Source organism: Aegilops tauschii, chromosome 2, assembly GCF_002575655.3.
Source record: "Aegilops tauschii subsp. strangulata cultivar AL8/78 chromosome 2, Aet v6.0, whole genome shotgun sequence".
In the NCBI taxonomy this organism is placed as follows: domain Eukaryota; kingdom Viridiplantae; phylum Streptophyta; class Magnoliopsida; order Poales; family Poaceae; genus Aegilops; species Aegilops tauschii.
In genome coordinates, this window is record NC_053036.3 from 139,514,343 (window position 1) to 139,527,137 (window position 12,795).

General features: G+C 47.5%; 1 protein-coding gene across 2 annotated transcripts; it reads left to right on the forward strand.

Annotated features, from left to right (window-relative positions):
• Positions 1-252: 252 nt before the first annotated feature.
• LOC120973164 (protein IMPAIRED IN BABA-INDUCED STERILITY 1) lies at positions 253-6,940 on the forward strand. Of its 2 annotated transcripts, XM_040398492.3 has the most exons (9): positions 253-1,749; positions 2,304-2,588; positions 2,688-3,005; positions 3,506-3,733; positions 4,535-4,632; positions 4,857-4,968; positions 5,077-5,607; positions 5,690-5,825; positions 6,430-6,940. In XM_040398492.3, the coding sequence occupies exons 1-9, from the start codon at positions 1,390-1,392 to the stop codon at positions 6,438-6,440; spliced, it is 2,079 nt and encodes a 692-aa protein (XP_040254426.1). In that variant the 5' UTR covers positions 253-1,389; the 3' UTR covers positions 6,441-6,940. The 2 variants fall into 2 exon arrangements, with proteins under 2 accessions (XP_040254426.1, XP_073364333.1); XM_073508232.1 differs by lacking the exon at positions 6,430-6,940 and having other exon boundaries at positions 577-1,749; positions 5,690-5,989.
• The last annotated feature ends 5,855 nt before the right edge of the window (positions 6,941-12,795 follow it).

Consider the following 12,795-nt stretch of genomic DNA (forward strand, 5'->3'; position numbering starts at 1 on the left):
TCGGGCCGAGAGGGTGGAGTGGAGACCACGGACGTACCGCCGGTCTCCGGCCGCCTCGTCACGTCGGGGAAAGAAATGTTCTCCGGCGAAAGCACCAGAGGGGAAAAGAGGAGCCGCACCTGTTTGGCTCGTCCTTTGATCCAGGACAGCAAATCTACTCCAGAGTCCGTATGTACTAGCAAATCGCTGATAGCCGTAATTAATGGAGTGGAGCATTTTGAAGGTTGCTACTGAGAAATAATGGAAGCCTTTACTAGAAGCTGAGAACCCCTAGTTGTTGCAGAGTTTGCGTACATGCAGTGCAACCAAGGACCAGCGCGTGTCGGGTCGGGCCGGTCGCCACCGAACGCGACGCGCAGGCGTGCTCGCTACTCACTCATGGGCTCACGGCACGGCGCACCGGCACGTACGGCACGGCAGGGCCGCCGTTGCAAACCCGATACCGTCATGATCCAAGGTTGAAGACGCAAGATATGCAGTTGTTAGTTGTTACTAATGCTGGCCCCTGTTTAGCTCCGCTAATCTCGCCCGTGCTACAAGAAGAAGGGCAGCGGGAGCCCGCGGCGGGGGGCAGAGAGGCAAGGCGACGACGCCCCGAGAAAGCAGAGGAGAAAAGCGCCATCGTCGTCTACCACCAGTCCACCACGTCGGTCCATCCTCCCGTTGGAAGGGAAGGACCATTTAAAGCCCCCGTTCCCACCTGCGAACCCACCCCCACTACTCCGTCCTCCGCGCCACTGATCCAGGGGAGCTTTCCTTTCCTCTGCTTGCTCCCCCACCCCCGCCCCAAATAAATCCCGTGGCGTTTCTTGATCTCCTTGCTACTCCGGCGACGCGAGGCGGCGGCTGGTTGCCGGCGGTTATGTCTTGCTTGTTTCTGCTCCGAGAATCGGTTCTTCCGGCGGTTTCTTGATCCGTCGCCCGCCCGCCCACTGAGTTCGCGGAAAAGGTCGCCGTAGCTTTTCTTTCTTTTCCCCTCGCGGCAACGGTTGTCCCGTGCTCTGCCGCCCAAAACCCTCCCTCCTTCCCTGCCGATCACGGTTCCGCGGCTGGCCGCTGTCTCGATCCGTCCCAATCGGCGGAGCTGGTGGGCGACGTCAGGGTCTCGTCTCCTTTCTGTTTGCTGGTGGCGAGCGCCATTTATTACTCCCCAGGTCAATCCCGACTTGTTCTTCACCCCTGCCGTGCTTGCCCCGTGACCACCACGCCTTTCGGCCAAGGGCTCAGTCGGTTTCCTCTTGATTCTTCCTGTTCCCCTCTATCCATCCAATGCGGCAGTGAGGACCTTCAGAGCGGAGGGAGGGTGGAGCGCGCCAACTTGATCCCGCCGGCGAGCTCGCCGTGTATGGTTTGACGTGTGTTGTGGTACCCTGCTAGTGCGCCGCCGAGATGGGCTGCGTCGCGTCCAAGAAGGCCGTCGTCTCGGTCACGCCGGCGGTCGACTCGTCCGGCGTGCTCCGGGACCGCGCGCCGGAGCCCGCTGCCGTCTCCGCCTCCTCCCTGCGCAGCTCGGCTGCTGCAGCGGCGGCGGCGAGGTTGGTGGAGAAGAAGGACGACTCGGAGGAGCCGGGGAAGGCTGTGGTCGCCGTGGCGGCCGCGTCGCGGAGCTTCCGGCTGCGGAACCTCCGGAGGAGCCTTGAGGGGGAGCAGGTGGCCGCCGGGTGGCCGTCCTGGCTCAGCTCCGTTGCCGGGGAGGCCATCCAAGGCTGGATCCCTCTCAAAGCCGACTCCTTTGAGAAGCTTGAGAAGGTACTGTGCCGCTTTCGCTTCAGCTCTCCTGCCAGATTCAGTTTAATAGGTCATTTTCCGTTGCAATTTTTATTCATGCATGGGAATTCTTATAACGAAAACGGTTACTGGATTTGCTATTTGTGTGGATTGGTAGGCATCTTTATGGAATCTCAGTATTATATGTTACAGTTAGTATAGTACCGTACTGCTTTGCTGGGTGATGTATTAAGACATGAAGAATAAACTAGTACTAGGATTGTGTTGTGGTAATAATGATCAGAAGGGAGGTAACATGGGGAATTTGGTGTCTCCTACTGTCAGCTATGACAAGTTTTAGTTGTCTCTGTTGTTGTTATGCTTTGCTGGTGGGAAATTCACCTCCTACCAATTAGTCTATGCTGTCATTGTCAAGCTGGTAACATGGCAGTCACTGACTGCTAATTTGGTAGTACTGGTGTATATTTGCAGCAAGTAGGTTACATGATAAAATTGTCCTTTTGTGTTTTTGTTGTTGTTGTGATGTACAGTTTCTAACATGCGCTTTATTTCTCCAATTACACACATCTGTGCAGGTTGGGCAAGGCACATACAGCAGTGTATTTAGGGCACGCGATCTCGACACTGGAAAGATTGTCGCACTGAAGAAGGTGCGATTCGACAATTTCGAGCCAGAGAGTGTTAGATTCATGGCAAGGGAGATACAAATACTGAGAAGGCTTGATCATCCAAATGTCATGAAGCTGGAAGGCTTGATTACCTCTCGGTTATCATGCAGCCTTTATCTAGTGTTTGAATACATGGAGCACGATCTTGCTGGCCTTTGTTCCTCCCCTGACATCAAGTTCACTGAAGCACAGGTTTGTCCATTTTGAAGGAAGTGTATTTGTAGCCCTCCTTCCGTACAACTTTGACATTACACTGTGTTGACCTGGCATTTTCCTTGATTCTTATTGCAGGTTAAGTGCTACATGAACCAGTTACTGTCAGGACTTGAGCATTGTCATTCACGCCGCATTGTTCACCGTGACATCAAGGGTGCCAATCTCCTTGTGAATAACGAAGGAGTTCTAAAAATAGCTGATTTTGGTCTTGCTAATTACTTTGACCCAAGTAAAAACCATCCTCTGACCAGCCGGGTTGTTACACTGTGGTACCGACCACCTGAACTATTGCTAGGGTCAACTCACTATGATTCAGCTGTTGATTTGTGGAGTGTTGGTTGCGTATTTGCCGAGTTGTTTCGTGGAAGACCTATCTTACAGGGAAGAACTGAGGTAATTTAGTTTGCTTGCACTAACCAGTACAGCTCATTGTTTATATCCTCCTTAGTCGTAAGGATAGGTTGATATCTGAGGTTCCTTGTCCTCCTATACTTGTATGTATGAATTGTCTAGTTTACTAGGTGTGGGCTCTTTGGGGCTCTGTCAAAGCCTCATTCGAGCATCATGGTCATGCTGAGTATTGAGTAATCAAATACTAAGATAAAAAAGTAATGTGTAGGCTTTTTGACTAATTTACATCAGTAATATGGTGGGAAATTGATATGTATATTGTCATACTGCTGATGTTATTAAATGCTATAATATTAATAACTGTGGTTGTGATTTCAATGAGCTTTCACTGTTGCCACATCTAGTTTTCTGCTTTAGTTATGCCCTCTATAACATAGTTATCCCAGACATTACATGTTCCAACCTTTCCCCATTATAGCTTGCTGACTCTCAAGGTATTGTGTTCTATATGTCAATGGCATAAAATCTCTTTCATGTTTCAGGTAGAACAATTGCATAAGATCTTTAAGTTATGTGGCTCCCCCGCTGATGACTATTGGAAGAAGTCAAGGTTGCCTCATGCAACAATATTTAAACCTCACTGTCCTTATCTAAGTACCCTTCGAGATGTTTTTAAAGAGGTGCCGGAACATGCATTCAGTTTACTAGAAACTCTTCTGTCGGTGGAGCCATACAAGCGTGGTACTGCATCATGCGCCCTTACATCTGAGGTAAGATCCCATCATGCGATATCACATATTTGTATGTATAATGATGAACGATTGGAAACCATAGTATGTATTGAATTTTTTAATTGCACCTGCCACTTTGTGCTACATTGAGTTCACCACTAATTCTATCCTATGTTTTCCTTCTCTGTATGCGTCAATATGGGATATTATTTTTTCGCTCATACAGTTAAGAAACAGCAGTTCTAGTATATTATAGATGTTCAAGCTATGCATTATTTCTGGATCATTATGAATATCTAATTGTGATCGCATATGCTGATTTTTCACTGATTGTTCATGCAACAATATTTACTACTCCCTCCGTCCCATAATGTCAGAAAACGTCTTACATTATGGGACGGAGGGAGTATTATTGTTGGTGTGACTATAGCTTGCATCTTCCATATATGTAGAATGGCGTTATAATGGCTATGAAATGCTTAGGTTTAGTCTAGGAAAGTATTCTTTGTCATCACTTATAGTGCTGGTGTCCCTGCATCCACAGTTTCCTGACAGCAGATACCCAATGCTGGAAGGGGATGATGATTGGATGTTTGTCCAGTGGCATCATGTCCTAATTTGACTTCCTTCCCATGCAGTTATACTGCCATTTTGTTTACAATGCATTAATCTTTTGCAGATAACTTGTGTACTGTAGTACTTTCATTTCTAGTATCCTTGTTGTGAGTTAATCTTATTTATATCTGTTGTAAAATTTGTTAGACTGGCTTGTCGAATCAAACTACTAAATGAACACCTTATTAATAATTTAATATCTTGTGTTTTCTTTTGCTGGAACAGTTTTTCAAGACAAAACCTTATGCATGCGAACCTATAAGCTTGCCTCAGTATGCACCCAACAAGGAGATGGATGCGAAGTTACGAGAAGAGTTACACAGGTGGGCTTTGTTTAAATTTGGAATCATTTGTTTCAGAAAATACGTTAGAAACTTGTCTCTTAATTAAAGTACTCTATTATTGCTTCTAAAGGGTATGCTTCATAAGTTTCAAAGGGCCATCCAGCACTACAACATTTTTCTTGTCTGAAGTTGAACAAAAACATTCGAACACTGCCAGAATCTATAACAACTAACAACCCTATTTCCTTTTTGTTACTTTTCAGAAGAAAGGCCAGTGGCAGAGGGCATGGGCCAGAAGCATCAAAGAAGTCATCAAGGCTAAACAGAGCAGCAAGAGAACAAAGTGCAGTCAACAGGCAAACCGAAAACAGAGAGGTATTCTTTTTTTTATATGACAGGATGCATTCACTAATATCAACAGTTGCTCTATTCTTTTGATGGTGACACCACTCGTTAAAGCTCTTATGTCCTTTGTATCTTCAGGAGTCCAAAACCAAACCAAAGGTAACCAAGGATGGTGCAGTGCAGGTTCATACAAAGGTTAATGGTGATGCTAGGCTATTCACAGACACACAACTGGTTCCCGCGGCCCAAGTTAAAGAAAGGGGTCGTCATGCTACGAATGATTCACGGGAGGAAATCCCTTTCTCTGGGCCCTTGATTGTTTCGTCATCCAGTGGCTTTGCATGGGCGAAAAAACCGGAAGGTCGTTCTTTTACTAGATCACGGAACAGATCTAGTTCAAGAGGCGAATTCACTGATGTAGATTGGGACAATAAGCCACAAGCTAAAGAGAACATTGGATTGGAGGAACGCCATAGCAGAGATGCGCATGTAGCACGTGTCAACTCCAATGTCCGAGAGCCTCAGGAGGTAGCAAAGCGTGCAGTTCTGAAGAAGTGGTCACAGTTAGAGCGTCCAGATTCATTTGATTCTCGTGACACTTACCACTCTCAGAATTTTTCGAATGCAATATATCTTGGGGATGCTCTCTCGTCGAAAAATAGCATGAAGGTGAGGCATTGAATTATTTGATAGTTTCTGTTTCTTTCATATTAAGGAAGATGGAAGTAATTGGTGCTATTCGAAACTTCAGGACGACCACTATCAAGGAGGAGAAAGGGTTGAATATTCAGGACCTTTATTGTCCCAAACCCACAAGGTTGATGAACTGTTAGAGAAACATGAGCGTCACATTCGGCAAGTGGTCCGAAAATCGTGGTTCAGGAGAGGTAATGTGGTTTCATAAATCAATGGATGCTTGTTACATGATTTTGTCTAACCTACTCAAATATTCTATTTGTTTTGTTCTTTCTCTGTATGGAGATCTCATAATTGTGGGTCAGACATTTACTGAAGCGTCAAAAAAATTATACCACAAGCTACACTTCAAGTAGTTTTTTTGTATTCAGATTTCAAGTACTAATTCATTTATCCAACTGTTGTAGTTCTTCCTGCCACTTTACTAACCTGAAAGAAACACCACATTTTGATTATATATATACAAGATTGCAAAAGATACCTGATACCCATATAACAGATACCTCAAGTGTTTTGCTGAACCTGATACCTCATAACATGTGTTGCTGGCATACCAATCACTAGCTGGTGTGGATAGAATATCCGGCTATGTTAAAATGGGGAAATATTTTCAAGAATCTGGTCTGTACAGGAAATGCATGCTAATCTGAAGGTTTTGAAATGATTTTTTTATGTTGTATTGTTCCCTTGAACTGTTATGGTTTCCATTTTCCATCGCATCTGCTTCTTGATCTGATAATCTTGTGCTATGACTTTGTGTCTGATGATCGCCTGGTGTTATTACATTGGCAACAGGAATAAAGTGAGGGGAAAAGCATGACCATTTTTTCCATTGGCGAAGCAGCACGCAATGCACATGTACATAGCGAAGGTGGCGCGTTGTCTGAATCAGGAGCTGGCATGTTTTTATCTTGGCTGCGTTTGTCCATAACACGACATCGTTGACTCGAAGACCACTGCTGAGAACATTATGATTCCCGGGCTCACGGCGAAATCAAGCATAACTGCATCCACCGGAGAATAACTCTGGCGCGTACTTAGAAGACCGAAAACGGCTATGCCATTTCAATTTTCTTCTTATTTTCCACTGTTTTTGTGCTTAGGAATAACAGCTGACGAATGTGGCGAGATTCGGGGTTTGCGTTGAGTTGAACCAGCCAGCCATTTGTGTAGCTGAATCAATAACCACCACGCGATGGTTAAGTGATTCTTGTATAGCTACTAGGTAGCCTTTGCAAAGGGTAACTAAAAACTGAAGCACCTCTCACTCACTTGGGACGATGGATATTTCTGATCTGATTTAGCACTTTCCTCGGTACTCAAGAGAAACTTTGAACTCTGGCGCTGGTGCAGCAACCAAGGTGGTGCCATGGAAGGAGGGCGCCCCTAAGAGCATCTCCGAACGCGCCGCGCGCCCATCGCCTGGTTTAGTGCGGCGGGCAGCGCTGACTCCAGCAGCCGCGCTAAAATGCAGCGCGCGCGCTCAGCTCCAGCAACGCGCAAAAATGCAGCGCGCGCGACTCTCGCACAAACAAATATGCAATCCAAAACAGAAGCAAAAAGATCAAACACAAACAAAATAAATCAACAATAAATAGTTCAATTTCGTTATTACAACTCAAACAAACAGTTTATATTTAAATACAACAAATAGTGCAATAAAACACAACAAATAGTATCGACCATACGGCTATTATCATCCGCTAGATAATAGCCATAGTTGTACGTACGGCCATTTGCTACAAACTGCATCGGTAGCAAATCACCATTTGCAATCTTATTCATCAGTGGTGACCGGTTGACAACATTGATGTCATTCAAAGATCCAGACATTCCAAAGAATGCATGCCAAATCCAAGTCTCTTGATCGGCCACCGCTTCAAGGATTATTGTGGAATCCTTTTTTTGGCCGTGGAATTGCCCATGCCATGCCTTTGGACAATTCTTCCAACTCCAATACATGCAATCTATAGAGCCAAGCATACCAGGGAAGCCGCGAGCTTTGTTCATCTCCAATAGCCTTGCGGCGTCTTCAGCATTGGGAGATCTCAAATACTCCTGGCCAAACACTTGCACAATTCCGACTGCGAAGCGCTTGACACACATGATGGCTTGGCTCTCACCCATAGCCAAGTGATCAACTAGATCAGTCGGGATACCGTATGCCAACATACGCAAAGCGGCTGTCACCTTCTGAAAGGTGCTATGCCCGAGATCTCCGGCGGCATTCCTCCTTTGTTGAAAAAATCGGTCATGGCTCGCTAGTTTCTCTGCAATGCGCCTGAACAACTCGGTGCTCATCCTAAACCGGCGACGAAAATATGACTCGGGGTATGTGGGATTCTCCGCAAAATAATGCCTGATCAATCTGTTGTGGCATCGATCCTATCCCTCCAAATTTTCCGCCGACCCATAATCGAACCACCGTGCTTCGGTTTTTTATTGATGTGCATAGCTAGGATCATTGCAAGATCCTCCTCCTCTTCCATATCAAATTCTTCTTCGGAAGAATCATACGACGAACTCATCTACAATGTTCAATACTATGCTATAAAAACTACAATCAACATGCACCAAATTCATGAAGTTTGAGCAATACATACCTTGTAGGCGTTTTGTCGAACACCTTGCGGGCGCCGAGCGGCAGCGAGCGCCCGGGCGCTGTTCGCCGGAGGACGGACGCGCGCGAGGGACGGCGGTGACTAGAGGGGGCGGAGGAAGCTGTCGCGGCGCGGGGATAGGCCCGGAAAGCGCCGGAACGGTCGACGGGTGGCGCGGGCGGCGGCTGGATGGGGGGGTCGAGTTGCGAGCGAGCGCGCGGGAGCGGGCGCAGCAAATAAGCAGGGCGCGATGGAGTTTCTGCCCCCGCGCGCGGTTTTTGCGCGCCCACTGAAGCCCCTCTACCGATTGCGCGCGCGCGCTAAAATGGGCAATTTTGCGGCGCGGCACTTGTTTGGCGTGGCTGTTGGAGATGCTCTAATCACCATTGCCGGCTCTCTTCCCCTTTGCTCTCGTCGGAACAAGCCTCGTTCCCCTCTTTCCCTCCTTTTCTTCTTCTACCCTTTCCACATGCAACCAAACAAATGAAAATCTTTGAAGTTCACAGATTAGTTTAATCGTGAACGCCAAACTTTCAACCAAAAATTTAAATGCTTTCTACTAGTTCAAAACTAACTTTCGACCAAAGTCGTCACAATATTTGACTAATTAAATTTCAAATGGAAGAAATCAGCTCCCAACCTCAATAGTAGCAACTTTTAACTTTGGTTTTACCATGAAAAAATATAGTTGGGCTGCCTCCATTGTCTTTTTTTTAACATAGTACATATGCAAACGCTTATACATACACATATATACTCACAAGTGCACGTATACACACCCTACCCATATGAGCACCTTCATCTTGAGATTGAAGAAGTCGCCACAGACGCCTTCATAGTCGACGGGAACGTCTCCTCCCATTGAACACACATCGTCAGAAGGCCTGGAATAAATACAGAAAATGTGAGCACCAGCGTCAAGTCTAGGATTTGAACCCTGGTGGGATGGGGATACCACAGTCCTCCTAACCATCCAATTACAGGTTGGTTCGTCATTGCCTTTGTTGTTGTTGATGATGTGGGATTATGTGTATGTCGAAGGCAGTGGCCCCTTATACGACGCGGTATGATGCTCTGGATACATTTTTCATGGTTGGAATTATCAAAGAGAACAAACGAGAGGGCTGGGTGGCGAGCACAAGGCGTGCGAAAAGAGTGCAAAAGGAGAGAAAGATAAAGAGTTGCGGCGATATTCTGGTGAGCGCATCATAATCATTGATGGTGGTGATCGTTGGCACACAAGGACAAAAGTGGGCATGTAAGAAATGGTGCTAATCTCTTTTTTTGTAAAAATAAATGGTGCTAATAGTAAAATGTAAACACACGCTTATTTTTTTTAGAATAAATGCCCTTTATTAAATAGTCAAGGCGACTGGAATGCCAACAACAATGGGCGAAAGAAGCCACACACGAGACACGGCAGCCATTTACATCATTATGGATATATGTGTAGCAAGATTACCTGCCTCTACATTTTAGAGGCTCTACTCGTGAATAAAATCTACAGCATTTAACTACACTAGTTTTTTTAGGGGGATTTTTTTGAGTCCAAGCACACTTGCTTTATTGATTAACATTCATAGGGATACAAATTCAAGTTCGGAGGGTTCAGGAGCCACACATGGCGTCCAACATCCAAACCAAAAGAATGTGCAGAAGTAGCGACAATCTCCCTGATGATACTCGCATACAGACCTTTGGTCCCCTGCTTGATGTCACAGGCGACATCCCGACCATCAGAAGCTATAATCACATGCGATAAAGATAGATCACTAACCAAATGCTAAAGCCTCACTGCACTAGTTTTTTAGGGATATTTAACTCTTTTTTCTTTGAGCAAAACAAAATAGGCTCTATTAATCAATCACAACGTTTACACGTATAGCAATGGGATGGTGAGGAGATCCTAGCCAAGTGTGCCTCCCTAGAGGCAGAGAAACACCAAACCTAGCAAGCCTATGAGCATCGACGTTGGAAGTTCGAAAGAAATTTTACAAGACGAAAAAGCTTTGAGGCATTCTAAAAGCTCTTTAATAACTCCTCCATCTTCTCCTCCGACGCCTTGATGAATATGGGTGAACCCTCTGTCGCTAGATCTTGAGCAAGAGCAATCGCTTCCCGACAAGCGAGAGCTTCTGATGTGGCTGGGTTAAGTAGGCCGTGTATTGCCAACAAGGAAGACCCGAGATATGCTCCTTCCCAATCACGGCAAATTGCGGCTGTTGTTCCCATGTTTTAGGGATATTTAACTACACTACTACCTCCGTCTCGGTGAATAAGTCATTCCCGTAGGTCATTGATTTGAGGAATTAAATATGTGTTATATGTCATGAAAAGTTTATCACTAGATTTCTACACGGATGTAGTTTCCCAGTATTTATTTTTTTGTCACATATAATACATATTTAGATAGTTAAATTATCGACCTAAACTATGCGAATGATTTATACACCGGGACGGAGATAGTAGTATTTTCTTGACCTGAACGACAGTATTTTCCTGTGTGGCCTGCAAAACTTAAGAATGGTCATGGGCTAATGGCCTGTGTTGCTCCGGCCCAGAGAAGCAGTGAAGTTTGCATCGCTACGGGCTGACGCGCGCAATAGACCCGTGGCTCGGCTGGCAAGCCACGGCGCCAGGCTCGGCCGCACTCGGGTGCGTGCACCGCGGGCGCGCGCGTCGTGGCGTGGCGTACGAACGGAGGAACGGACGGGCGATGGGTGCGTGCCTACCGACCGGGTGCCGGCCGCGCCCCGTGGATAATCGGAAAGCGAGATATATTTGGAGGTCGCTTTTAGGTGGGGAGCTATTCTATTCGTGAACCCGCTGCTGTCGTCGCATCTCATCGCACCGCACCAGACACACACAGACGAAACGAACTCCCCCGTCAGGATCAGACTTCAGACACCCTAACAACTTTGCTTTACGAGTATAATAAAACCCAAATGCTCGATCCCATCCATTAAAGGATCGTCAGTAAAATAGTCTGATTGCTATTTCAGAAAAGCAAGACAGGATCGATTCAGTCTCACCTGATTCACAACCACACCGTTGTAGTAATATCAAAGGATCATGAGGATCGGAGCACTACTCGTAAAGTTAAAACCTTGGAGCCCACGGGGATATTGAAAACAGGGTACACTACGGCACATTCGTCCTCCATGGTGACCGTGGCCCTGGGCGAGTGCACACTGCACACACACGCTCGATCTACACATGCATATGTTTCTCGGATAATTCTATACTGTCCATATGCTCGGCGTACGGTGCGGTGGGCTGGCTGGCCAATATTCCGGTTGCCGCTGAAAAGCGGAGGAGCAGCGGCATGTGCCCGGCTCCGGCCCCGCCGCGTCCAGCCCACGCCCAGCCTCGCTGCGTGCGTGCGTGCGGCCACCCTAGCTAGCGAGCGAGCTGCCCCTCTGCGGGCGCGACCAACGACACCTACCGAGCAGTGGAGCCTCCGAAAAGCTGGACGTTGACGCCCCCCCTCTATCATTGCACCCACGCAGGCAGCGCCAAATCGATCGCCGTATTATATGTGCCACGACGCGGGCTAATTTCCGAGCCGAGATCCCATCAGCCAGCTGATCACACTCCACTCCGTCGCCCGGCCGGGTTCCGCTTGGACGCGAGCGAGCTGGCGTGTTCTTCTCCCCGTCCCGGTATGGATGGGGCGATCGTATCGCTAATTCGCTCTCTCTATCCAGTTTAGAAGGACGTAGTCACGTCTAGCAGGTGGGGCCGATCGACGGACGACGGCAATCATCGCTGCCCCTGACAACGTTAGAGAAAAGTGTGAAGGGATGTAGAGCGGGCCTCACCCTGTCAGACGCTCCTGCCATCTTTTCGTAGGTAGCCTGTCGCGGTTGTTTGTACACCAAGCGTCCGTGCGTGCTACGCGGAGACGAGACGTACGTACGTGCGTGCTCCATTGCTGCAGTATATGTACACGCCTGCTGTACAGCTATGGAAATGGTGAGGACCCAGGGTGGCTACGTAGGAGTTGTAGGAGTACGTACGTGCGTAGGCTCGTGACTCACGGGGGACGGGGGCTCCTGCTCGATCGGAGTGAATCCTCTCACGCACGAGCAAATAATAAGTGGCAGTAATGACGCCTGATAAACGGCGTAATTATTGCGCGCGTAATGCCCTGGATGCTGATGAGCAAATGATAATTACAATTAGCCGCACTGTTGAAACAACGCTGCTACAGCAGCAACACGCAGCGGGCGCATGAGTACAGGGTAAAATCATGCATACTAACTGTCTCGGTCCCATCATCTTGTGAGAATGTGAGCTGCGATCAATTCGCGGTTGATTATTTTGCCCACTCATGCATACTCACCCGGTGACGTATAACTTTTACTAAATGACCCCTGGGCCGCCTTATTTTGCCCACTGACCCCTCAAAAACTTATTTCGTCGCCTCACCCCTCATCCGCGCCTGCCCGATAGGCGCCACACTTGCACGTCGCCGCGCCGCACGCCGAGGCGCCTTTGACCGGCCCCGGTCCACGGTCATCGGTCACACCGCCAACGTGGCGCCTGCCTGATGCGCCAC

Coding starts and splice junctions, on each gene's coding strand:
- LOC120973164 (XM_073508232.1), top strand. CDS start 1,390: ATGGGCTGCGTCGCGTCCAAGAAGGCCGTCGTCTCGGTCACGCCGGCG. Junction 2,589..2,687: donor TCAAGTTCACTGAAGCACAG/GTTTGTCCATTT, acceptor TTCTTATTGCAG/GTTAAGTGCTACATGAACCA. Junction 3,006..3,505: donor TCTTACAGGGAAGAACTGAG/GTAATTTAGTTT, acceptor TTCATGTTTCAG/GTAGAACAATTGCATAAGAT.